Source organism: Ursus maritimus, unplaced genomic scaffold, assembly GCF_017311325.1.
Source record: "Ursus maritimus isolate PB19 unplaced genomic scaffold, ASM1731132v1 scaffold_4, whole genome shotgun sequence".
Taxonomy (NCBI): Eukaryota; Metazoa; Chordata; class Mammalia; order Carnivora; family Ursidae; genus Ursus; species Ursus maritimus.
Genome location: NW_024426552.1, coordinates 65065616 through 65093387, shown reverse-complemented (window position 1 = coordinate 65093387; position 27772 = coordinate 65065616). Strand labels below are relative to the sequence as shown.

Genomic DNA, 27772 nt, shown 5'->3' with positions numbered 1-27772 from the left:
TTTGCTGGGTTCAAGGTGGCCACCAGAGGAAGTCTTTTTCTTTCCCCAGCATATTCCATATCTTGTTTCTCAAGCCTACTGCCTAGGTAAGATCATGAAAAATCCCTTGAAAAGTCCCATGAAAAGCCATGGAAGTAGTCACGTACAAATAAATGGCAGCTGGCAAATCACAATGGGGAGCAATGCAAAAGTTCCCTGGCCAACCTGGTGTGATAGACTAATAGCCCGCTTGGATTTTCCCTGTTGATGGTGTCCACCGTTACTGCAATGAGAAATGAGAGCAGACCACTTTGGCCTGGCTATGTAGACACTTGTGGGAATGTAGACAAACCCCATACAAAACTGGACAAGAGGGTTTCTTCAGTTTTTTGGATTAGATGATCAGGAAAAGAGACAAACTGCCCTTGCACAGCTATGATTATCTCACGATTTTTGGAAGAATTTAAATGGGAGAGCTCAGATACATTCATTCACTCTCAACATTTACTGTGTCCCATCATGGGCGAGCTCTCATCTAGTCACTTAGAACACAGAGGATGTGATATATGGGCATGAAGAGGTATTCAACAGGCAAAGTATGAGAAACTGAGGAAAAGGCTAGGCCAGACAGAACTATGTAACAGGGGCGTGATGTGTTCAGCCTGGTGTACTCAGGGGAAAAGATCTGGTTTTGAGATTTTTTTTTTTTTTTTAGATAAATCCGGGAGGAGGGGGTAGGTGGAGGAGGCACTGGGGCAGGGAGCCCAGGTCTAGATAGGAGGCTATAATAAAAGTGTAGGCAAAAGACAAGAGCTGAACAAAGAGAAGAGGCCAGAATGAAGAGCCTGGTATAGGGACTGAGAAGATGGTTGGGAAGTGAAGTCAGCAGGACCTGGTGTCCAACTGGGTTTATCTTTGACCCTTTGTTCCCCTTTTTGCCACCCACACAGCTTGCTGCGTACACCCCGAGTCGTGCTGTGCACACCCCGAGTCGTGCTGTGCTGCAGTTGTTTACATGTCCGTCTCTCACAGTAGGCTAGGGGCTCCCTGGGGACTAGACCCTCTCCTTAGTCATCTTTCTGTCCCCAGTGCCTAAGCACAGTGCCTGGCGCACGGCAGGCACTCGGGAAATATTTAATCAAATTAGTTAATAAGCTAATGAACATAGGAGTGATCAAGGAGGTAGAGTCAAGGATTCTAGGTAGAAAGTGATGCTTTTAACATGATCAGGGATATAAGAGGATGGGAAAGTTTGGGGGAGAAGACAATGAACTAGAGTTCATAGTCTGCATTGAACTTGAAGTGCTTGCAAGTATTGCTGACCACCCACTCTCTCCCCCTAGGCAGGTGTCTGTAAGTAGCCAGGGAAAGGGCTTCTTTGAGTGCCAGAAGCCGTCTCAATCGCAGTACCAAGTCAACTCATAAACACCACTGAAGGAGAAAGCACCCCCATTGGTTAGTCTAAGGACCAGCTCAAGTGGTGACAGGGATTAGTAAAGATGACAAGCAAGGAGAGTCCGCCAATCTTGATTTGTGCAGACCGGCAACGCAACCAGGTCAGTGGAAGAAAAAACAGGTTTGCAGGAACCCAGAAGCACTCAAACATATGTATATATTCATACAAAACTAAAACTGCCTCATTTCCTTGTTTTTTCTTGGGATGGTCTGTGTCATCCTTGGGTTGCCTGATTTCTTGGCCCAAATAAAGTTTATGTAGAAACACAAGACCAGAGCTCAGAAAAAAAAAAATCAGTGGAGACAGAGACTGGTGAGTCATTAGTGGGTGTTCATAAAAGATAGAGACAGACAGACAGACAAACTGGCAGACAGACGAGTTGGCTAAACCGCCAAGCTGGATAATACCACAAGGGGAATGAAAACATACAGGAACTATAAATTGTACTTCCAGAAATAGAAAAGTAATAAAGTGGATGTAGCTTTCCATGTGGGAACATTAAGAGGAATTTTAGAGAATTACAGAAATTAAAATAACAGAGGACTAGAAGAAGGCTCGGGAAGTGACAAGGCTGGTTAAGTGCACTGAGGCTAACCTTTTGGAGGGCCTAGAATGCCAGTGTGAGACACCCAAGCCGATTCCTGCGCAATGGCATCACCAATCCAGTGCTGAGTGCTCTCTCTCTGGGACCAGTGAACTACATTCCACTTCAAGTCTGAGAGTATTCGCTCCCCTGACCAGCTCTCTGAAGGGAAACCAAGCAGAAATTCCTAACCAATGCCCATGACTCAGATTCCTAGGGAAAGAACTCAAAGAGCATCACCTCACTAATGACAAACCCAAAGCACCATCCTTATATATGAAGACTTACACAGCTATTTGTAGTTTAAGGAAAACAAAAGACGCAAGTAGACTGAAAAGAGGAAAGTTGGAGTTGAATTTCTGACCCATTAGAACCAGAACCCATTAGGCTCTGGTGACTGAGAGCCTTCTGTGCAGAGATGGCCTAAGGCCAACTCACACAGCCAACTGTGCAAGAGGTGTGAGAAGAAGGCCAGGAATACTCATCTCAGAGTCAGCTACTAGGAGGTACAAGCCAATGCTCTGATGTTCTCCATGGCGAAGGGAAGGAGGAGGGAGTTAAAGACTAAATAATGTAGGGGACAGAAAAAAAAGAAACAGGAAAGAGAAGGAGAGATGGTGGGCTTTCTTTCTCTTCCCTCCCTTCCTCTCTCTTCTTTCCTATAGTACAGACCAAATATCACTCTAATATTCAACACTATCTTCAGTTTTCTTTGTTTTTTCTTCTTACTTAAACCACCCACAGTCTTTGCTTACTCCCTTAGGGGCTCCCATGGGGTAAGGAGCCCCCTTTACTCTGCAGTGACTATATTAACAGTCAGCACCAGACTGAAGGCAAGGGGGGCCACCTTGACAGCCAGAGGTTACAAACCTGTCCCAATGGCTGGGAGGCAAATGGATGAGTAATTCCGTTTTTCACACTCTTGCAAAACAAAGGAGATCGATTTCTTGACATCATTTCCACCAATGACGTGAACAATATTCTTGCACCTCAATAATCCACCTTCAGTGACTATATAATCATTGTTGCCCTTTTGAGCTGGGAAACACAAGACAGAGAGATGCAAACTTAGATACTGAACTCATTCTTTGATTGTTTAGAAAGCAAAATGTTTGGTTTGGCATATAAAGCTTTTCTGTGAAAAGAGACTCATAAAATACGGCCTTTGAGGAATCTTTCTTATCTTCTCTTTTTAAGTGTGAGATTACTTTTCACTTCTAATTCTCTATGATTAGAATTCTTTGGTCAAATGTATGATTTTAAGATTAGTATGTTGTCTCCCCAATCCCAAGACTCTCCCCAGCCTCTCCAAAGCCTCCCATATTCAGCCTTTCACTTACAATTTTGAACCAAAAAATAGTATTGTGCCTTACCTAGGCGAGAACATGCCATTTCCACATTTTGTCCGGCGCATTCTAGAATCGCTTTGGACACCCCTACAGGAGAAAAGCAAGAGGGTTACAAACATGAATTGAAAAAAATCAGAATAGTACATCTGGATGTACGATGGGACAGACCCATACAGAATGATTGCCTCATTATCTAAAAAGCTTTCCTAATCATCAAAGAAATCATATAACCTGGATATTTCTGATAAGAAAGAAGAAAAATTTATAAATTATCTGTTACCAATTATTAGAAACCATGTCAGAATAATTTTAAAATTATTAATATTAATAAGCCAAAGTTGTAGAAACCAGTTTGGCTACAGTAACTGTAGGACAGTTGACTATTACACTACTCAAATCCTGCAAGTAAAGTACCTGCTTTGAGATTAAATGCTTTCGATGTTGAATTTACAATCACATCAGCCTCTTCTTTGGTGATATCTCCAAAGGCCACCTGGAGGATGACGGGACCAATCTTCATTTCATGCACGTCTACATTAGAGCTAGACACAGTCCCACGGAAACCTGAGAAGAAAAGAAATGGAGTCTCTAACCAAGTTGGCAACAGCAAGAATGCCTTAGATCTCACACTCCCCAGATGCGTTCCTCTCATACTTCTTCCCTCTCCCTGTGATCTCCAGCCCTTAACCACCCCTGACTCTGAGCCCCAGTGATGGTTAGTTTCTGAGAAAGGATTATAAAATATAATATGTATCAAACGTGGACTTCTGCTGCGGCCAAGGTGACATCAGGCCCCCTCGCACCTATCTCACTCATGAAATATAAGTAAAAATGCAGGATAAATACAAAAAAGCCACTAACTGAGACCTGAAAAGTAAACAGCAGACTGGGAGAGGGAGTCAAAACTTGAAGAAGCCATCTGTAAGGGGGAGGGAGAGTTTCCCATTTTACTTTGTCTTGAAATTCTCCCTGTTTCTCTCTCAGCACTAACCCAAGGTGTCCCCAGTTGCAGGACTGTGCAATGAGAATCCCTGTCTTTGCAGCCAGAGGATTAGAAAAAAGGGTCCCTGTGAACTGAAGAGTATGAGGAGGAATCCTCATGACTGTCCCTATTTTTCCTTTTTTAATTCAGGCCTTGCCTCAAGATGAGCCCAGTTGCAGAGCTCCACAGTGGAACCACAGGGAGCCCAAACTCTGAGAGAGTCTGTCTTTCTATCCAGAAGAATGAAGAGAAAGGGCCCTTGCGGCCTGAAAAGCATGTATGTGGGGGCACCTGAGGGGCTCAGCGGTTGGGTGTCTGACTCTTGATTTTGGCTCAGGTGATGATCTCGGGGTGGCAAAATCGAACCCCACATGGGGCTCCATACTCAGCAGGGAGTCTGCTTGGGATTTTCTCTCTCTCCCCCTCTGCCCCTCCCCAGTTCCCATGCACACACGTGCTCTCTCTGAGTAAAAAAAAATCTTAAAAAACAAAAAAAGCTGTATGTGTGTGTATGGGCAATACCTGTGGCTCTCCCCCTCTCCCTCTCTGTCTCTCCACTTTGCCCACAAGGGCAACGCTTACCACACAAAATTATGAGGCAACTGAACAGGCAGCTTAAGCTCCCGGAGAACCCTGTCTTTCTGGCCAGAGGACCTAGAAAATGGGCTCCCTTGAGCCACAGAGTATAGGAGTCCCTGACAGATGAGAGCTGGAGAAGGTAGCCCCTGTTCTGTGAGTGAAGTGGGATAAATCTGAGCTCCCCTGGAGCTGCGTGTGTGGGGACAGACCCAGCCTGCATGGCAAAGGCCTTGAGAACTAAATTAACATTGGAACTGCTGCCCACAAGAAGGTGAGACGGAGCGCTTAGAATGATCTTAACTGACTGCCTGACTGCTAAAATAAACAAAACAATCACCATTTTCCAGAAGATTTTAATAGGACCCAAGTTTCACAACATAATATTTAAAATGCCCAGTCTATAATCCAAAATTGTTTGTCCTGTAAAGAACCAGGAAAATGTGACCAGTTCTCAAGGATCAAACAATCAATTACGGATGCTAATCTCAAGATGATCCAGATGCTGGAATTACCTGACCAAGACTTTAAAGCGTCTGCTATAACTGAGGTCAAAGTAAACATAGTTGAGTGCCTGGAAATGATTTGGAATGAGTGGAAAAATAGGAGGCTCTGCAGTTGATAGTTTATAAACTATATTAAAAAAAAAAAAAGAACCAAATGGACATTTTAGAGTTTAAAAATACACTATCTGAAGTAAAAAAATTCACTGGATGGGCAGTGGACAGAGAAAAGAGTCCATGAACTTGGAGGTGGGTCAATAGAAATTATCTAATGTGATGAACAGAGAGAAAAGAGATTTAAAAAAGAAAAAGAAAAAGAGATCCCAGGGACCCGTGGGACGCTATCAAAACACTTGACATTCATGTTATTGGGGCACTGGAGAGAGACCAGTGCAGTAAACTGATTAAAGAATGACTGAAAAATTCCCAACTTTGATGGGAAACATACACATTCAGATCAAGAAGCCTCAGCAAATTCCAAACAGGAGTTTGGATAAACTCAAATACAGCAACAGCAGATTTGACACCGGAGAAGCATTTGGTTGGTATTTTCTCTTTAAATGTATCTGTTTCTGAAAACGCATGTCATGTCATCCTTAGAAATTAGTAGCCACCTCGCTACTCACAAACCCACTGTATAGATTATATAATTCAGCCTGCCTACTCTTTCACTTCAGACCACATAAGCCAGCCAATGTCTTACATGCTCAGGGGTATGGGATTAATTAATCTTCTTTATAACTACCTGATTCGTTCATAAAAATCATTACTACTGTCTTTCACTGAATAGTTATTTAGCAACTAGAAATAATGTCTCATCTCATAGCTTTACTGAACCTTGTGCATCTTGAGCCTTGGGAATTTTGTCACTGACGAAATTTCCATTAGTCCTTCTGGCAAATTCATCTGAAAATGCCTGGAAATACAAAGACAGTTTTGACCACTCCAGTCCTCCATAGATGAATAAATTTGATTCATCAGGGCTTTTGATCTTGCATGCACACATACTTAGGAAAGAACAGCTCTTAAAGTGTTGTTTTCATTATAGATTTTTAAAATTATGAAAATAATACATATAATTCTGTTTTTACAAATGCATTCTAGGAAAACTATTAAATATGTGAAGAAAGTTCTAAGTACAAGCATATTCATTTATACATGTTATTTATAACAGAGAAGAAATAAAACAGTTTAAAAATCCAACAGGGAAGTGGTTAATTAAATTATGGTATATCCACGTGTTAGAACATTTCACAGCCATTAAAAATCCCATTTTCAAAGAAAAGTTAGCGGAATAGAGAAATTCTCTTGTTATACTATTAAATGAAAAAAGAATGATGTTAAATTGCATTACATAATCCCACTTCTAAAGGTGCACGTGTATAAAAGAAGACCACAGTGATGCAACTAAAAGAATGTATGCTTTTGTATGGTTCAAAGTTTCTACAACCAATTTGTATTATTTTCAGTATCAGTAAGAGCAAGTATCTTGCCAATTGTAAAAAAACACAGGAGTACGAGAAAGATAGTCACATAGACAGCAACCACTTCCATTTTTTAACTTATTTGTCCCAGGAGAGGAATTGCTAGGGGAGTAGTCGTCTCTGGAGCAAGAGGCTGGTGTATGTATTCTAGGGTTAATGAGCCTGTGAATTCCATTTCTTTGCTTGGTAGTGACACCCTTGAATCGTCACTTTCTTTCTCCTTTTAAACAAGCAAGAATGATTTTTGGGGGGAAGAAAAGTAAGTACGTTCTCTGCTAAAAGACTGATCCAGTAATGGGAGGGAGACATGGGGAGACTACAGAGTCAGGATCCCAGGCTCACAGGACTCCAGGGGTGGGCAGACAGGCAGGCAGGCTCCCTGTGTAAAGGTGGACAGCTGGTTGATGGACTCTCTGCAACTGAAGATGGTTCTGGTACTTCTAGTCCGAACTCTCCTACTCCCATGGGGATGTGCTGGGTTCATTCAACCACACCTTTCAATTGTATCTCATCCTGACAGTCTCCTGACATTATTTACAGGACCAAACCGTTTTTCCTCTTATTTAGAGGACTACAACTTTTACATTATGTATTGAACTTTCTATGTTCATATGGAAGAGAATCCTATAGATTCAAAGAGGATTAAGGGATGTCAGCTCCACTACAATATATGGGCCTTATTTGGATTCTGATTCAAACAACAAGCTATGGAAACAAAATAAGGCAGGGGCACCTGTGTAGCTTGGTCAGTTGAGTGTAGGGCGCTTGGTTTCTGCTTGGGTCATGATCTCAGGGTGGTGATCTCGGGGTCATGGGACCGGACCTGGCCCATGGTGGGGCTCTGCACTCAAGGAGTCTACCCGAGATTATCTCCCTCCCTCTCCCTTTGCCCCTCCCCACTGGCACTCGCTCACACGCGTGCTCTCTCTCTCAAATAAATACATAAATCTAAAAAAAAAAGCCCCAAAGACAAAACAACATAAAGCATTTATGAGACAACTGGAAATTTGAACATTGACTTGATAATCGAGGAAATAAGGGAACGATTTTCAATTTATTTGAAGTGTGAAAAGTATTGTGGTTATGTTACTTTTTAAAAAGAATCCTATTGCTTAAAATAAATACTGAATTGTTTATGGGTAAAGTATGTCTAGGATTGCTTGGAAATAATATAGGAAGGAGGGAAATAAAGGGAGATAGAGATAAGACATACTGGCCATGGGTTGATAATCGTGAAGACGAGTGATGGGTACAAGGGAGTTCATTATATCATTTTGTCTACTTTTATTTATCTTTGGAATTCTCCTTAATAAGCAGTTATATTTTTTTCTATATCCATAAATTTGCTTGACATTTGCTGTGCTACAACTGGTCTACCCCACTCCTTTACTTTCCTGTACGGGAAATACATGGATGAAACAACCTAACAGACCAACCAAGAAGACATTTGAAAACATTAGGGCTCAGCTGCCAAAATAACCAGAAATGAGCAAGACTGTACCTGAATATTTTCGTGATCACTTGGGTGCAGCAGAAATTGAACCTCTTGTAAAGCTGTCAGTTGAATCTTCCTACCAAAGTTTAATACTTCTGAAGTTATTAATTCAGCAAAAGTGGTTTTAGGAAACCCCAGATTTCCTGTTCCTATTGCTGGAAATGCAATTGATCTTAAGAACAAGTTCTCAGTGATTTCCAGACATTTTATGATTATGTCTTTCATGATCTGAAAAGCACAAAGCACATCTTTATGCATCTTTCCTAGAAACGGGAGTTAGAACAAAAAGGACAAGAATTTAGCAACTTTGACTGTGATCTGTGTCTACTCCTCACTTTTCAAAAGAGGTTAAGGGCAGTCAAAAAAGGAAAGAAAAACACAGGAGTAGACAAGGAAAAGGGAACATCAGAGACCCTCTAAAAAGATTCAAAAGCACTCAGCAATGAAGGAAAGAAGCAAAGAGACTACTGTTCTAATCCTTCATTCTCCTCCCTTCTTCGTGCCCTCACCTTGCTATCCTCACTCAAGATGTGTCATCTTCAATAACTCTTCCCTGAGCCCCAATCATGATGGAGCGGTGTAATCAATTTATATTATTAACTAGTCTTCGGGCGAAGTCAGCTATGGCTGAAAGAAATGGCCATCGTGATAGAAACCACTGATAATGTGACAGACAGAGGCCAGTCTACACTATAATGAGAGGAGGGTCCCAAGGGTGACCCAATTTCCCAGAGAACCTAAAACTTGGCCCCACCTTGTATGAAGGCGTGCACCTGTCTCTCCAGTCCGGAGGCACGACGTGAAGCACATGGCGGCAGTGCAGGTTGTGTCCACTGGTTCGGAGAACTGTGCCCATGCCAACAACCACGTCTTGGCCGACTCTGTCCAATTCCTCCTGGAGCTTTGGCCCAGCTTTTGCCAAGAGGGCCTGAGAAAGGAGCCCTTGATTAAGCTGGAGATTCATGGGAATGGAGTTGACAAGAACGTCGACCTTAAAGACAAAACCAATTTGTTTCAGATACTAACAAAGAGCACTCGTCAAGGATCACTATATTTGAGCCCCTGGGCTTGGCACTACAGGGGGGAAATGATGATGATTAATCTCAGAGATTGAAATGCCATCCAAGGCAAAGTGTTCCTAGAAACTTATTTAAATAACACTCCGGGACAACAGCGATGTAAAGCAAGATATAAATAGTATACTGAAGGAGCGCAGAGGCAGTGGCTGGTGGGGTCTGGGAAATAAGAATCAGGGCAGCAGGCAGAGGGAGGCAGGGCAGTCATTTGGGAGGGGACCAGCGTGAACATAAACCGGGTAGGTCTGAGCTGTGAGTGGACTGGTTTGATCTGACAGAGCTTTTCTAAATTGGGCTCGATTAAGACACCAAGAGAAGAGAGGAGAGGGAATGTGACCAAGTGATATTCAAAGCTGCCCTGCCTGGGTCACTGAGGCTTAGTGTAGTTCACCCTGCTTCGGCGCCACTGACAAGATTCCCACCCTCTGCCCACATCAAATGCTCCAATTTTTCTGTATCTGCCCTCAGCAAATTTGACAGGAAATTAACCTTAGATTTGCCAAAATGTGACAGGTATAAAGGCACTAAAAAAGTATACATGTATGGGGCGCCTGGGTGGCGCAGTCGTTAGGCGTCTGCCTTCGGCTCAGGGCGTGATCCTGGCGTTCTGGGATCGAGCCCCACATCGGGCTCCATGCTCTGCTGGGAGCCTGCTTCTTCCTCTCCCACTCCCCCTGCTTGTGTTCCCTCTCTTGCTTGGCTGTCTCTATCTCTGTCAAATGAATAAATAAAATCTTTTTTTAAAAAAGTATACATGTATAAACGTAAGCTAGTATTGTGGGTTTTCGCATTTACGGAAACCTCACGATCTGAGGACGCCTGCAGGTCCCACAATGGAGTGGCCACTCTCTGTGGGTAAATGCCTCAGTGAGGAAACGGTTTCTGAGGCTGGGAGGGAGGGCACGGGATTCTTCCCCTGGCTCCTAGTCTGGAGTCGCAGCACCGCGGTGGGTCTTCCGCAGGCAGGGACAGAAGGGACACTCACCGTAGCACTCTGCACATCTCCTTTCACCAGCAGGATCCTCAGGTTTCCCTGGGACAATGAAATTGGTCTGTTTCCGGGAGTGTTTGTCAAGACCGGCTGGACTGCCTGCGGTAAACCGGGCAGGGAAGGCGCAGGAGGCAGGGAGCCCTCAAATACGGTTTTCATGGTTTCCGCAAAGGCCTGGACAGCCTTCTCCGCTGTATCCACAAGGTAAATCTCTTTCAAGGTTTGTCCATCCCACTTAAACTGGAAGTTTTTCTTGATAGCCAGAACAATCATCTTCACACACTGGTTTAAGGGAAAGCCACCGGCCCCGGAACAGATAGCAGGGATGGCTATGGACCTGCACCTGTGCGTTTCGGCCAAACGCAGACTCTGTTCTACAGCTCTCTTTAACTGGAGCAGGCACATCAGGACCTCGTCGTCCTTCCACCGCGGCCCCACGGCGTGGATCACGTGGCGGTAGGGGAGCTTTCCTGCCTTCGAGATGATGGCACTGCCAGGGAGGATCTTGCCCCTGTTCTTCACTATCTGGTCACAGTCCTCTTGGAGCTCCGGGCCAGCTGCTTTGGAAAGCGCCGCCGCCAGGCTGCCACAGAGCTTCAGGTCCTCAGTGGCGGTGCTCACCACCACCTCGACGGGAAACCGGGTCAAGTCGCCCTGCTGCACCGTCAGCGACACTCCAGGGGCCAGCTCCACCCGAGACAAGCTGCTCTGCGGCACCGTCATTGAGACTCCTGGGGCCACCTCCACCCGAGACAAGCGCTTCTGCCCATCCGTGCCGCCTCCCCCCTTCTCCCCTCCATTCTCCTGTAGGTCAATGGAACACGCAAACAACCGTTTCACCTCTCTTTTATAATACTGTGCTTTCTCCTGGAAGAACTGGCGGACTCCTGGCTTATCGATATGGACGCTTTCAATACAGACGGAATCCAAGGCTTGCTTGACGATGTTCATGCCCTCCAGGACTTTGGCCTTTGGCCCAGTTAGTAAAATGCCTTTTTGTTTATTCTCAAGATTGAAAATTACCTGAACATTTGTCCTCTTTATCTTTTGCCAGAATGGGTTTTTTTCTATCCTTAAATAATCAATGATGACGGGAGGCTCTATTTCAATCAATCTCTCTATTTTCGTGTGTTTTTCCACAAAGTCAAAAAGCAAGCTATAGGACTCATTCACTTCATTCACACAGCCCGCGATGATGACCTCAGCTTTGGTTTCGGAAGTTAACTCATTGATTATTACAGTCTTTGAGGAGGAATTATGTCTCTTATGCAAACTGTGAGTGAGCCCTTTCCACTTCTTGCCATTAAGAACTTCTCTGTCTTCAATGTTGATGCGCTTATAACTTAAGGCACTGACCATTTGCTTTTCAGCATCTGATAGGACTTCAGAGGAATAGCCGATTAAGAGAACAGTTGTACCCTCTAGCTCATAAACTGCAAGAATGTTCTGTGCCATCAAAAGAGACTTAGAGAAGTCTGTACAGTCTCCTTTCTGCAGAAACTGGAAAATCTCAGGGGGAAGCTGGAGGCTTTTTTGAACCATGGTGTACATCTTTTTCTGTATTTCACACTTTGCTTTATACACATCTGCGTAGAGGCCTTTGAGGCACATGTGTTGCGAAGCTTCATCATAACGAATCTCCATCTCTGGGCATTCAGTGCGGAGACGCTCCAGGACGTCGCTGTGGCACAAAAGAGAGTACCTTCCTGGGGAAATGGCCACTTTTTCCTTTAGACTTTGCTCTTCTCTTTTAATTTTTTGAGTGGTACTTTCTATTAATTCCTTGATTCGTGGCTCAATGTTTTGTACATCCTCTGATCTCCCCACTAAGGTTACAATCCCCACAGATGTATCAAATTCCATCAGAATCCTGTCATCTTCTACATTATTTTTTATGGTGTCCCACACTATGGTATCCACTTTAAAGGGGGTAACTTTATATTTAGACCTGATGCTAGAGAATGCCGTGGAAACATCTTCCTTCCAGCTCCTGATTCTCAGTCTACCTAGACAGAATAATGTGGTCGCAGGTCTGATGGTAACTTCGCTACTGAGTTTGGACCATAGTAGATCACAATGACAACGTCTGGCTTCGTCGTTTATCTCATCAATCAGATGCTTCTTTCCCTGTAGGAACCTCCATAAGGGAAGATCTAATGATTCTCTGAATGGTGCTGGAAGCTTGATCAGAGGTTTCTCCTTTCCGTACAAGGCTGTGCCCAAAGAGGTATAGTATGGAAACACAGAGAGCGGCATATTATTGAGGTCAAGTTTCTTGGTCATGATGGAGTGTAACACTTAAAAGGAAAGAAATAAAATAAAGTAATCCCAGTGTGATATGTTTCAAGTGAAAAAAAAACAACTTTTCTATTAGGGAAAAAAATCCTAATGATTGTAGGACTTTGATGGTCTAACAAGCTATTAAAAAGCGGCACTACTCTCAAAGTGCTCAGATATAGGGATCCCTTGCTTAATGAAACACTTTCCAACCAAGATCACTCTATGTTGAAACTCTGTTAAGTAAATTCTATTTTTCTGTTTCCTGGTAACACTGATATATCACCACCAGGTTAATAAATAGATAAGAATTTGTTCACAAATAGGGTGGTAATGTTTGCCCCAGTGCAAAGAATATTCTGGTGCTCAAAGCAAAGCTCACCTAAGAATCATGCTATTCGCTGCTTCTTGCACAGTCTCAGAGTTTTAGGCTCCAGAGCTGCTTTAGATTCCCCTAATACCTCTAAGAGGAGCGCATGCTAATAATTATCAGAGCTGGCCACCTGTCAGACACCATTCTCAGTGCTTTCTGAATATTTATTTATTTAAGCCTCTCAGCAACCCTTTGAGATAGAGACACGATTATTATCACCCCTATTTGCAAAGGATAAAACTGAGGCTAGGGAAGGTTAGGTAACTCAAATAGGGTGATGCAAAGGACAAATATCTCAGCTAAGATTTGAGCCAGTGTCTGTTTAACCCCAAAGCCCACGCTCTTGCCCCTTTACCAGGGGTTCCAAACAAGATCACTTCATGGTCATTGGAGAGCCCAGCCCCTGGGGCCTCGGATTCAGTAAGTCCTGCACCTCCCCTTTGTCCTGCTATAATCCCCCTCCTGCCACTTCTACTGGGGCGGTCCCTAGGGTGTGATGTGTGTGTGTGTGTGTGTGTGTGTGTGTGTGTGTGTGTGTGTCTGTGTGTGTGTCTGTGTGTGGGGGGGTACTCTTCTTCCCCTTGTGTTAATTATTAGACACGTACAGAGGGTCTAAGAAGGAAGAGAATGACTCCAATAACAACTTGGATTAAAATAGCATCCTTGTAGAAAGATGTTAAAAATAACTTCACCTGGTGCATGATTGCCTCCTAGGCCTGGAGCCAGACATCGTGAAAAGAACATGGCCTTCAGAGACCAAGACCCATCGTCTGAACTTCCCAACATGGCTTCGTACCAGCTCAAGCCTAGGCAGACCAGTGACCACTAACGTGTGCTGAGGACACACACGTGCCAATAACATCGCAGGTATAATTTCATTTGATCCTCACAAATTCCTCTGAGGCAAGTAGTAATGAAGGCTCTAATTACAGGTGAGAAAACAGGCTTTGGTGTTAAAGTAACTTGCCCAACAGTGGACCTAAATAGGCATTTTCCCAGAGAAGACATACAGACACACAGGAAAAGGTGCTCAACATCACTAATCATTAGGGAAAGACGACTCAAAACTATGATGAGATATCATCTCACACCAGTCAGAATGTCTAGTAGCCAAAAGACAAGAGATAACAAGTGTTGGTGAGGATGTGGAGAAAAAGGAACCCTCGTGCACTGTTGGTCAAACGTAAGCTGGTGCCGCCACTGTGATAAATGGATAAAGGGGAGTGGGAGATAAAAGCTTCTAGTTATGGAACGCATAAGTCACAGGGCGGAAAGGTACAGCGCCGGGAATAGAGTCAATGACGTGGTGATAGCGCCGTGTGGGGACAGATGGGAGCTACACTTGTGAGCAGAGCATATGGAGTTGTTGAATCAGTATGCTGTACACCTGAAACTAATGTAACATTCTGTGTCAACTACACATCAGTAAAAATATATATAGGGGCACCGCCCTAAGTGGTGTCTTCGGTTAAGCGTCTAATTCTTGGTTTCGGCTCAGGTCGTGACCTTGGGCTTGTGAGATTGAGCCCCACATCAGGCTCCATGCTCAGTGTGGAGTCTGCTTGAGGTTCTCTCTCTCCCTCTCCCTCTGCCCCTCCCATTTGTGCTCTCTTCCTCTAAAATAAATAAATACATCTTAAAATATATGTATAATAATAAATAAGTAAAGTAATAAAGTAACTTGCCCAAGATCACAAAGCTAGTCGGCACCAAAGCCGGGATTTGAACTCTGATCTGTCTGACCCAAGAAACACCACAGATGTCACCTTACTGTGCCTTAAATTCCTCAACCTATTTCCTCCTCTGCAAGAAAAAGTAACTATATGCACAGCGTTACTAGGATTCAGTGAGCTACTGTGGCAGAAAACACAGCAGAAGATCTTACCTAGAGTAGGAATTAGATAAGAGTTGTTTTTCTTAAGATTTTGTGAATCAGATTTTGTTAAAATGAACAAAGTAATTCCAGAGTAAGTGCCTAATTTATTCCCTTCAAATCATCTACATAAAATGTAGACTGCTAAATAAATTATGTCTTTAATCCAGCTTTAACTACAGCTGGCCTCCTTACTAATAACTGGTTGTAAGTGGTGAAATAGCCCATAAGAAAAATTAATGTTATACGTGAGCAGGTGATTGGGAAAGAATGGAGAGCTTAAGAGCCTAGATTAGGGGCCGGACTAGCCAGGTTCAAATCCTGGCTCTGTCACCTACTAGCTGTGTAAACTTAGTCAAGTTATTTGACCTTTCTGTGCCTGTTTCTCATTTGTAAAACAGGGATTACGGTAATAGCAGTGCCCACAGAGCAGTGTCTGCGAACGCACTTTGCAGCACCCTGCAGAGCTATGCAAATGTAAGTCGTAATTAAAAGGAGGAGCAGCCACAGAAAGAAAGGGAAAATCAGTGTGTCTCAGACCAAGGAGAAGAGTTCATGAGGTTAGATGAGGAGGCACGGTCAATGCAGTCAGATGGTACAAAGAGGTCAGGAAGAAGGGGAGCCTTTGAGAGTGCCCTAGTGCCCTATTGCTCACAGGTGTGGCTCTGCATAAAACCACCCTACTTAAATGGTTCCTAGTATTAGTCATACAAGTATAATGTAGACCTTCTGAGGACACACCCGACTGGCCCAGGCCTTCAAGAGGTTCCAAGCCCCCAGAGGCTCACTTCTAGGGGAGGCAGCTTATGTAGCTCCCTCCCTGTGCCCAAGCGCAGGCTCAGGGAGATTTAAAGACATTGTGACAGAAGCTCCTCTTTTGTCCCCCTGCCCAAGAACACTAGGCCTTTCATTCCATTTTAATCCAAAGCATACCTTCACCCCAGTTCCTCAACTCATCAAAGCCAAAGGCAGTTTCCTCCATGGGTCCCCCACGGAGCAGTTTATCTTCGGTGGGTGGAATACCATGTGGTCCTATCTCATGCTCCCCTGTTAATCCCAAACCTACTGTTCCTTCTCTCCCTAAGAAGGCTGGCCCCCTAATTCCCACTCCTCAGCCTTCACCTCTGAACATCCAGTGGGATCTCCGAGCTGACTTTGTACGTGCCTCAGAGAACTGGCAACCTAATATCTACAATACCCTCCGAAGTGTTCCCTGAGGTTCAGCTGAACACGGTTTTCACTGAGTTGCTGCAAGGAACAATCCAGCAGACATCCGCTGGACGCCATTAACCACCCCTCTTAGTTTCTGAATGACGGGACTGATGGGTGAAAGGGGGAAGTAGGGATACTTCATAGGAAGTGTATGTGTTTCTGAGTATTTCTTTACCTAACCTTGTTGGAATTAACTTGAGAATGTCTACCAAGTATACAGCTAAAACACAGATCATCTTTTTTTTAATACAGTATTTCAAAGATTCTAAGAATTATGGATTTTTCACTATAGATAGAGACTCATGAGAGAATCTCCTTTTATCTTTCAAAACTCGGCCCTGCTTCTCTAGAGTTTAAATCATTGGACTCATTAACTATCATATCCCATATAAGCAAGATTACTAATTGGAACTGTAGTGAAACTTATCAATAAAAAATAGAATGCATCAGAACTCAACTGATAACTGTTGAGATCTGCTAAAATGGCTTAGATTATGTCAGGTAGGTTCACAAAATCAGGCTCATAGATACTACCTTTTTTGTCAAAAAACTCAATCAGAGCCGAATTCTCTTCAGGCAAACACTCAATACTGGCAACTCTTCCTCCTCCATTTTGAGGATTTTCAAATAAACATTTCAAATTATAGTCATCAACACCAGGTGGCAGGTTTTCCACCCTGATTGTTTTTGTCACTTCCAGAAGTCTCCAAGAAAGCTGGAGTTGTTTCACCGGGTGGTGCCTGGCACAGCCATCAACAAATCTCACAGCATCTACAAATCAAAATCAATCAATCAATCCATCAGAAAATTACGAGCATACCCGTATCTCAATACTAATTGAGATAAAGGAGATGGCTAAGCACTCAAATTCTAGAGGCAAGATTTTCATTTCTATATGAGAATTTCACACAACTCCCAGTCTCTGAACAGTAACACACGTGAATGTTTTACCTGGCTTTCTGCCCCTGAGCTGTGTCCCTCCTGCAGGCACAACTCTCTCCAGCCCCCTTGACGTCCTACCTGAGTGCTCTCTCTACAATATGAATCTCCTCACTCCCCTCCTTTCTGAAGTTCTACCATGGCTCCCCATTACCTGCAGGCATCAGTTCAGGCTCCTTAGCTAGGCTTAAAATGCGCTTGGTTGGCTATTCGACTCCAAACTAATTTCCAAACATCACCTCTGGTTATTCTCTGGCATTCATTTAATTTTCTATATTGCCACAAAAACTAGTCATTATTTTGAAAACCCTATTCTCTTTTGCCTCGGTATATATAATTACCTGTACCTGAAATGCTCTTCTCTGACTTTTTTTTAAACCTGGTCCTATTCCTCCTTCAGGACTCAGCCTGATTATCTCTTTCAAATTAATAAATAATGATGGTGGACTCACGATGTGCCAGGCACTGTGCTAGGATCTGGGGATAGAGAGATGAATATAACAAGTCCTTGAAAGTTCACCATCTGGGAGGGACACAAATGGCCTATTGCAGGATCAGATGAGACAGGAAGACAAATACTGGGAATCCCACAAGGATTGTCAGAGTAAGTGGTTGCTGATCTGAGTTTTGAAGGAGGAAGAAGAGTTTAGCAGATAGATTAGGGGAGGAAATATTTCAGGCAGAGAGAAGGGCAGTGGCAGGAAACAAGAGTGTACTGGGGACCTGGGAGACTGGGACCACCGGAGTATAAACTTCATAGAAGGGAGTAAGCAAGGCAAAACCAAGCCAACTTGTTTGGGTCCCCTTTCCTCCCATTCCCCACAGCCTGCCGTTCACAGTGGCAGGAGGCGGCTTCTCCTCTCCCATCCTCATTTTTCATTTTCATATGGGTCACCAACTCCGTAGGAGTTCCTCAAGAGCAGGAACCAAGGATTATTCATCTCTGTACCCACAGCACCTAAACAAGTGCCTGGCACATAGGAGGTGTTCAAGATTTTTGATTAATGAACAAAAGCAAGTCCACTTAGTTTTTCCTTTATAAGAAATAATTATAAATTTGAAATAAGAATCGCTCCCTTCATTGAGTCCTTACCATGTGTCAGGGACTATATTAAGAGCTTTGCACACATTGTCTCATTTAATCCTTTTAGAAGCTGTATCAGGTAGGTATTTTTTCCTCCATTCTATCGAGGAGAGAAGTCAAGCACAGAGGGGAGTAACGGACAAGCTCGGGTAATTGGTCAAATGGTGGAGCTAGAATTTTGACTTCATGACCATCCTCCTGCCATGGCCATGGAATAACGAGGGCTCGGATTGGAAAACTGCCTGGTCCTTCTGGAGATGACTTCTCACACGGACCTTGAAGAGCACTCATTTCCTGAATCACATGCACTTCCTCTCCTGCATGTGGGATGGCCATGAAAGCACTAAGGAACTATATGGTAAAGGACAGCAGAGAAGAGGCTGTGTAGAGGTGGGTTGCGGGGTTCAAATCCAAGAATTTATTAGCATCTCTGCACCACGGTCTCCTCAACTGTAAAATGAGGAGTAGTAACAATGATCCCAAGAGGAACAAATGAATTAACACATATGATGAGCTTAGCACAGTACCTGACACCTGACTTCCGGTATCCCTATATGAGTGTCTGCTATTATCAACATTGTTACATTCCAGTAAGTCCAGTCTGGTAACACATAGTATTTACTTCTCCCAGTGAGATAACGCATGTGAAAATACTGATTCTTCTGCTTGGAATCACATTTATGACCTTAGACTTTAGATTTCTATTTGGGTGTGTTATCTCTGTCTCTGTCTTTCTCTCTCTCTCTCTCTCACACACACCCTTACACAATGAAGTCTGACTTACTGAACATACCAGAATTTAGTTTTAAAAAATTTTGCTTCTCTTTCAAAATAGAGAAGCATCTATATTAACCCGAAGCCCTCTCTTACTAGCTACGAGAAAAAGTCAAGCTTTCAGAGACATTCCATTAGCTGGGTGTCTCAAACCCCAAAGTGTGGCACAAAGAAGATTGGCAAATGCAGAATCATTTGATCTTACCCCCATGCGTTGGAAAGGTCACTACAGCAACGTCAAAATCTCGTAATACTTCCACTTGAAAAGCATCATTGGACAGGCCACTTACATTCTCCACTATCAAGATTAACATTATATCAGTTACATTTGCCTTGAGATTTTCAAATGCGACCAAAGAGGAAGTATTTTCACATTCTTCTGAGGTATCTTCCATATTCTCTGATCTTCTATTGGGAGAAAGTTTTATATCCGGTTCTGACACACCTGATTTTAGAAGGACAAAAGAGGTACAAGATGTTACATTTGCCTATCATGGTCTTAGTGAATTATCATAAGACACTGTCCTCTTTCCTTTTCAATCTCTTGGCTAAGTCAAATAAAAAAAGAGCTGAGAAGGCTTTTTGCTTAATTTAGTTAAAAATAAAATGCAGCATTTCACTATTATTGTTAAGTTTGATTTTTATTATGCCCTTTTCTGCCTTGTCTCTCTGAGGAACCTGTCTTTCATAGCCTTTGACATATGCTTCCATCAAGCACCTTATCATAGTTATTGAACTCAGCTTCTCAAAAGCAATGGACATGTTTATTCATCCTTGTATTTGTGGCCCCTGGTATATACTTGAGGCTTAAGAGTGTTTGCAGAATTGGAGATTTACTGCTTGGGCCACTGGAGGAAAGCAAGAATATCTGATGACATGTAACACATTATGCTTTGAAAAGTAATACATTTTCATCACTGAAGAGAAAAAAGGATACTCGCTGACTGACTAAGGAACACACACGGAAAGTAAAATGGCCGAGAGAGCTGTCCGTATACATTAAGCTCACCGAACAGCAGTCCTCCCAGCCAGCTTGTCCCACTCCACTGTTGGCCCTATGTGAGTTCCATCTATGCATCAGGTCAGTCCCACCCTATGCTTGCCCAGTGCAGCATGACATAATCCTTAGACATTCTGTGAGTGACTGTTCAATTGGGGCCCTTATTATGTTCAAGGCACTGGAGGTGTAGAGGGGTGCATACAGAACACATCGGATAAGGGACTTGCAGATTTTCTAATGGAGGTATACAAGAAAAATGACAAAAGGAACTGACGTTTGTCAATGTTTATCATGGCAGAGTAAAATGCTACGCGCTCACTAAATCCATTTGGTTTTCTTTCGGGGCAACATTTCCCAGACTTACCACAGCCAAGTTCATGTAGCTAACGGAATACGGGTGAAAGTGTGAACTGCACTTCCACACCTGGCAAGTACAAATCCCCTTTATGTGAATTTCCATTCTCCTTTGCAGTGACTTTGGAGGGCCACATATCAAAATAATCTTGTCAAAAGATGGAAGGAACCTGGGATTCCTGAAGCAGTCTAGACTCCCCCTTCCCCAGCTGCTGACGACACTGACCTATGATTTGGGGGATGTTTGTTACAGTAGTTAGGTGACCCTGACACATACTCCTATTACGTGCAAGATGTAACACCACGCACTCGTACCAAATAAAAAATAGCTTAAGGATTCAACAATAACACAGCATTCAATGACACAGGTGTGACAAAGCAGAAGGACTGCTGAGCTGGAGGTGAGGTTGTCCGAGTTCAACCCCTGACTCTGCCACTCTTTAGCCATGTGACCTCAGGCATGACTCTTTACAAAAGAGTACTGGATGAACTCTTGGTTGGTAAGAGCCCTTCCAGCAACATAGTTTTATAACCTTATGACTATTAGAAGCTTTATCACAAGAGAGGCTTGGTTAACTGCCAAATAAAGAGCATCAACAACCCAGCCAGAAGTCTGAGAGATACAGAAGGGGACTGGGCTGCCTTAGAAACACTTTAGGAAAAGAAGAAGCTGAGTGGATCTTGACAGCTCTCTAAAGTTTAGATAGAAGTAGGATAGAGGGGATTGTGAGCCACAGAAGTACAGGCAGAGTGCCGTGACTGTGCCAAACTATTTAGGAAATGGTGGTCTGACTGATGAAGCTCAAGGAGCACTTGGGTGTAGATATAAGAAATGAGGCCAGAAAAGTTGGCTTCATCCAGAACGTGGTGTGGACTTTATCTTGCAGTCAGTAGTAACGGTGACTTGTGGAAGTTTTCTGTGATAAGGAGGACAGGGTATTTAGCAATAGTAAAAGGGCTGGTCAGATTTAAGGAGAAGGACATCAGATAGAGAGAGACCAAGCGGGGTGCTCCCGCCATGTTGGATTTGTGAGGTAATAATGGCAGTCTGGCATGAGGGAGGGACAGATGAGGAAAACTTAAAAAAAAAAATTGATTAAGTGTCTGGGACTAACATACGTGAAGGCTTAAAGAAGAGAGATGATTGAAGTTTCCAGTAGGTGATGGGCAGACGGGTTGTGTACTTCAAGAGAAATAAGAAAGCCAGAAAGGGTACCAGGTTGAGGAAGAAGATGACACAGGGGGCTGTGACACGGTGGCTCCAACATATTTTCCAACAGGAAGGTCAGACACGAGGTCCGGAATTTAGAAGAGAGTCCAGGCTGGAAATATAGAGTTGAAAAAGCCAGAATTTGCTGACCACAGTGACTAGTATCTCTCTGCTCTTGCATGTTTCTCTTCTACAGGCTCTTCTAACCACTGGTTTCCATCTAGCAGACCCAGCCCCACCCCGCTTAGCCTGGAACAGGACATTAGCTCAGGGCTCACATCCTCTGGTGCTGGTGTGTGGCTTGACTGACCTATCCTTCCTCTGTCAACTGCTTGTCCATCTTCAACTTTATGCCCAGGGTTTCGGGCATGGCCAGTGCACTCAGCCTACAGTATTCTCTGTTCTCCTCATCCCTGAAATGTGGGACCTATTAGGGAACCACCCTCCACCCTGATTTTGCTCGGTTCTGAAAACTGTCTATACCATTCCAATTAATTTCAAGAGTCCTAGCCTTAGGGTCACTGTCAGGATTCAGTGTGGAGCAACCATTCAACAAGGGACTCCTCTTATGTCTCTTAAAGGGGCCAATTAAGTACTTCATTAAAGACTGCCAACTTCCCTGCTGCTTACTATGATTAGAGTCTGGGTCATGTCAAAACAGGTCAGCAAATGAGTCTTAAGTCTCCAGGACAATGAAAAGTCCATGGGTGGGGTGGGGCTGGATGGCTCTTCCTGAGACTATCCTTGGTGTTATATGCAAATCTGAAACAGTACTGACAGAGTTAGGGTAAAATCTATGAAACCATAAGAAACACAGACTTGATTAAAGTCTAGACCCAAGAAATGGTACAAATATAAATGTACCAATATAAAACCACTTCCCGGTCTAAAACTGAGCTTGAGGGTACAGCACATAAGGCATTTTCCAAGAATAGATAAGGATTTAGGGGGCCCCCATGAACACTGGGAGTTATGTGAGCCCGTTCCATATCTGAAGAACAGAAAGCAGGAGTTACTCTAAACATAAAACTCCTGTCTCATAACAATCATGAGCTTTTTTTCCTTCTAGATTTGTTTGTCAGAGAGAGAGAGAGAGCACAAGCAGGGGAGCAGCAGGCAGAGGGAGAAGCAGACTCCCCACTGAGCAAGGAGCCCGAGGCAGGACTCGATCCCAGGACCCTGGGATCATGACCTGAGCTGAAGGCAGACACTTAATCAACTGAGCCACCCAGGCGTTCCCAATCATGAGCTTCTTAAGAAAACCACGCATCTTAGATTCGGCAGCCGAATAGTGCCTCCATGTTAGGTAAAAACAATCCATACATCCCCCTCCAGTCGGGGGAGTAAAGGCAGCTCGCAGCCTAGTGCCATTTTCAAAAGACAAAGTTGCAAAAATCGAAACATGTTCTCAAGACAGTGTCAATTTTAGAGGATAATAATTTACCCATTTTGGGGGGAAATTTCTTTTCCCTAAGATTTGGATATACGTATCACTTTATGTCTCCTGCCCAGCCATTCAGCACAGGCCATCATCTCCCCCACCTTTATAACAGAGCGCAGTTAGCCAGAAAAACGCGCTGCTTCCTTCGTAAGTGGCAGCTGGTACTACAGGCCAACACCCAGACCCCAGGTAAGCTGCAGAGGCCGCAATAGTTCTGAGGTTGCAGGCTGTTCTCTACAGCAGATGGGATGGGAAGAGCTGCTGCTGGTCGGTGGGGGCGGTGGGGGTGCTGCACCCACATCCCGCCCCCAGCACTGAGAAGCTTTAGTTCACTGTCCTGTCGTGGCTTCAGAGGACAGCACCCTCCAGATCCAGTGCTCAGAAACTGACTTAGCCACACAGGACACACACGGACACATAATGTCCTTGCTTCTCGATGGCTGGTTGGGCACAGGTAGGCTCTACAGGTCAGTTTATCGCCATCTCCCAGGCACCTCTTCGCCTCCCTTCAATTGCAAAGTGTCTCCCAGTCCCCACAGAGAGAGCTATTCCCATCCTTCTGACCTCAGCCCTAAGATCTCAGGGGGCTACCCCCGTGCTCACCTCAGCACAGCTGGCTGACAGTATGCAGATGGCATCTCTAAGCTGAGCACACCCTGCTTTGTGAAGTCAAGAAGAGAAGGATGAGCCCTGAAAGTGCCATGTCTAATGAAAGCCAAACCACTGGCGAAGGTCAGCCATCCCAGTTCTTTGCCCTTACCTGGTTCTTTGACATGTTCCTGGGTCTCCAATTCCTGAAATCCAATAAACAATAGGTAGCATCAAGAAATGACTAATAATTTCTTTCCATTGAGAAACTGTCCCTGGGACTGGCCTAGAGACATCGGGTCATTAGAAACAATGAAAAGCTCTGGCACTTCTGCTCCTCACGGGTAATGAAGTATCGACTTGGCACAAGAATCATTGGTAAAAATGAGTCACAAATTACTAAAACCCAATTAACACCAAGTGCTTGGAGTATGGGGTAAGACCGAAATCTTCTCTCCATCTAACATTTGTTTCCTGTTAACAAGCACCATGTCATGTGCTTTACAGAGATTATCTCATGTAATCCTCACAACCATCCACCAATCCAACGAGGATTGGATTACTGTCCCATTTAACAGTCGAGGAGACAGCACAGGTAGTGTGGATCGCTGTCCGTTCAAAATGATGTAAAAAGGTTAAAAGCACCCAAACTCAAAAATCTACATCTCACCTTTATTATAATCTGCAAATTCTGACTTTCCAGAAAGTGTCTAAAATCAAACAAAAAGTGGCCCCCCCTTCATTATTCCATACCTTCCCCATGACCACTTTCACTCCCTCCACATCCATAACGTGCTTTCCATTCTGATTTGATTTATGCTTCTCATCCCACTATGTTCTCCGTATTGTGATTTCCTTCCCATGCATCTTGGCAGAACACCCTACTTCCCTTTACTCACGACTTGACTTACCTTTGTTGGAATTTCCCCCTCAAAGACATCCTGGACTTCACCTGGGGCTGTGGGCAACTGGACAGTTAACTGGAATGCTCCTATTCCTGGCCATAGCAACTCATGGTTCTTTGTCTCCAGAACTTTTTGCCGAACTGAAATTAAAAAAAGAAAGAAAGAAAGAAAGAAACTGTCAAGCAATCTTTATTCACCAAATTATTCCATGATTCCCATAGGGCTTCATTATTTTCAATCAATGGCTTGGTCAGTTTCCCAAGCAAGTCCTTATATGGTGAAAAGAGGAAAAGTTTAGCAAGTAGACATGGGTTTCAATCCTTTACCCTTATTTTTATTTTTTAACCCTTGGGCATGTTCCTTAATAAGTCTTACTTGCAAAGCCTCAGTCTTCTTGTCTATTAATAAGTAATTAATGAAGACTGTCTTATATAGGTGTTATAAGGATTAAATTGAAAAACATACAGTACGTAACGCTCAGCAGACACTGAGAAAGGGAACAATATTTATTTCACAAGTGAAGGGAAATAATCAAAGCACGCCTCGTGGTGAACCTGAAGACTGGGTGCTGGGACATGTCATGATGAAAGCTGTGTTTCAGGAAGGTGACTGGAGTGACCACGAGCACAATGGCCAGGAGCCGAGTGAAAAAGCTATTTCATTCAGTTCTTTAACTTGTGATGATAATAGCCTCACATCCAATAGTCAAAGGAGTAGAAACGAAGGGATGGGAGAGATTTAAAAAAAAAAAAAAGAATTAGCACAGCAGGCATCGGGGTTGTAGTGAAAACACTGAACGGTGAACGCAAGAGTCCAAAGACTTGGATTTGAATTCCAACTCTGCCCAAAACTAGATGAGTGACACTGAGAAAATAACTTCTTGAGTCTGTTTCCTCCCTTGAAACTGTCTGTGAATGAATTTTGTAACACCCACAAGAGCTATGCAAATGGAAGTTTATATAATTATAAGCAGGAGCAGCCAGAGAGAGAAAAGGAAAATCAGTGTATCTTAGGCCATGGAGAACTGGCAATGAGTAAGTTTAGAGGAGGAGGCATGGTCAACATAGATGGTGCAAAGAGGTCAGGGTGAAGGGGAAACTTTGACAGCGCCCTGCTGCTCCCAGACGTGGCTCTGACGTGAATGCTGGGCCACCATGTTGCATTCCGGTGTGGATGGTCTGAGAGGCCGAGGACATAGGGAATCTTTCATAAGGAGGAGTTGGAATAGCTCCCCCACCTCGATCATCCAGGAAAGGGCAGAAGTGAGGCCTTCGCTGCTAACTCAGAGGCAGGCCCCAGAAACAATATGAGAAGGAACGCCAGACTCTAATTTCAGTCTTTATGAGACAGCAGATCTTTTCACATGGACTCCTGAGGGGCTGTCCTAAGCTAGCAGGAGGACGGAGGACCGGATAAAACCCCTGAAGCCTGAGAACAAGCCAAGTTTTGTTAGCCAAGTTGTCTAGAGTCGTGGGCTTCTGTGATGCATTCCTTTTATAATCCCCCAGACTTTGAGATAGTCTCATCCAGGCATCTAAACGCAAAAGCCTGTTCTGAGACTGTGCACGATTACGCAGGGCACCAGGATTTCGAGAGAGCAGGCAGTAGCAATAGGAGTAAGTGACCCGTAACAAGGACAAGGTGAATCTGGGAGGAAAAGGAGCTAAAACCCTCCTGTCCAGCCACCCTTCCCCACGTGGACAGTCTCCATTCTGCACCAACCTCAGACCACCGACATTTAATTGTACTTAAAGAGGAGATGGGTTCCCTTACCCCAAAGAGACTGAAAATCCTCAGAAGCCAAATTCTGACCTGAAAGGAGGATACATGCACACATCTGAAACAGGGCTTAATATCTTATAAGTCAGTTCACACTGGACTTCTCAGAAATTGAGTGAACTATGTAAAAGCAATATACAGCTTCCATATGCTTCTGTTTGCTATACACTAATTTCTTTTTTAAAACATTTTTTTTATTTATTTGAGAGTGAGAGAGAGCATGAGCAGGGGGAGGGGCAGAGGAAGAGAGAGAGAAGCAGACTCCCCAATGAGCAGGGGCTCAATCCCAGGACCCCAGGACCCCAGGATCATGACCTGAGCCGAAGGCAGACGCTGAGCAGACTGAGCCAGCCAGGCGCCCCAGCGATACACTAATTTCTACGGAGCAGTGCTGTTGGGCTCATTCGGAGTACATGAATCATGTAAAGAAAGTAGTGCTACATGGCGGGCGCACTACTGGGTATTTATCCCAAAGATACAGACGTAGTGAAGAGAAGGGCCATATGCACCCCAATGTTCACAGCAGCATTGTCCACAATAGCTAAATCGTGGAAGGAGCCGAGATGCCCTTCAACAGATGACTGGATTAAGAAGATGTGGTCCATATATACAATGGAATATTACTCAGCCATCAGAAAGAACGATTACCCAACATTTGCAGCAACATGGACGGCACTGGAGGAGATAATGCTAAGTGAAATAAGTCAGGCAGAGAAAGACAATTATCATATGGTTTCACTCATCTATGGAACATAAGAACTAGGAAGATCGGTAGAAGAAGAAAGGGATAAAGAAAGGGGGAGTAATCAGAAGGGGGAATGAAGCATGAGAGACTATGGACTATGAGAAACAAACTGAGGGCCTCAGAGGGGAGGGGGGTGGGGGAATGGGATAGACCGGTGATGGGTAGTAAGGAGGGCACGTATTGCATGGTGCACTGGGTGTTATACGCAACTAATGAATCATCTGAATACTTATCATTTACATTGACATGGATGGAACCGGAGGGTATTATGCTGAGCAGAATAAGTCAATCAGAGAAAGACAATTATCATATGGCTTCACTCATATGTGGAATATATGAAACAGCACAGAGGATCACAGGGGAAGGGAGGGAAAACTGAATGGGAAGTTATCAGAAAGGGAGAAAAATCACGAGACTCTTAACTATAGGAAACAAACTGAGGGTTGCTGGAGGGGAGGGGAGGGAGGTGGGATAACTGGGTGATGAGCATTAAGGAGGTCTCATGATGTGATGAGACTGGGTATTATATGCAACTGATAAACTGTTGAATACTACATCTGAAACTAAAAAAATAAAAATTTTAAAAATAAAAATTAAAAAAAAAAAAAAAAGAACCAGTGTCCGAGGTAGGACCTCTAGGGAGGGGTCAACCATTGTTAGCAAATTTCTGACAACCTGTTACTGGGGCAATAGTGCCTCTGGTAGGAAACTGAAACCAAAATGGCACTCCCCTCCCCCCCCCCC

The 27772-nt window shown here is 43.9% G+C and overlaps 1 protein-coding gene across 6 annotated transcripts in view; it reads right to left on the bottom strand.

Annotated features, from left to right (window-relative positions):
* Positions 1 to 27772, bottom strand: part of PARP14 (poly(ADP-ribose) polymerase family member 14) — a 42972-nt gene that overhangs the window by 12265 nt on the left and 2935 nt on the right. For 5 of the 6 annotated variants that reach the window (XM_040621328.1, XM_040621327.1, XM_008708159.2 and 2 more), the window contains exons 2-12: positions 24511 to 24644; positions 23772 to 23805; positions 19212 to 19451; positions 16744 to 16980; positions 10469 to 12771; positions 9162 to 9398; positions 8414 to 8635; positions 6266 to 6344; positions 3782 to 3931; positions 3392 to 3454; positions 2889 to 3056 (exon numbers count right to left, since the gene is read on the bottom strand). In XM_040621328.1, the coding sequence (XP_040477262.1) occupies positions 2889 to 3056; positions 3392 to 3454; positions 3782 to 3931; positions 6266 to 6344; positions 8414 to 8635; positions 9162 to 9398; positions 10469 to 12771; positions 16744 to 16980; positions 19212 to 19401 (3649 nt within the window). In that variant the 5' untranslated portion in view covers positions 19402 to 19451; positions 23772 to 23805; positions 24511 to 24644. Of the gene's footprint in view, positions 1 to 2888; positions 3057 to 3391; positions 3455 to 3781; positions 3932 to 6265; positions 6345 to 8413; positions 8636 to 9161; positions 9399 to 10468; positions 12772 to 16743; positions 16981 to 19211; positions 19452 to 23771; positions 23806 to 24510; positions 24645 to 26277; positions 26732 to 27772 lie in introns of those variants that run through there. The other variant, XM_040621325.1, reaches the window with a different exon arrangement.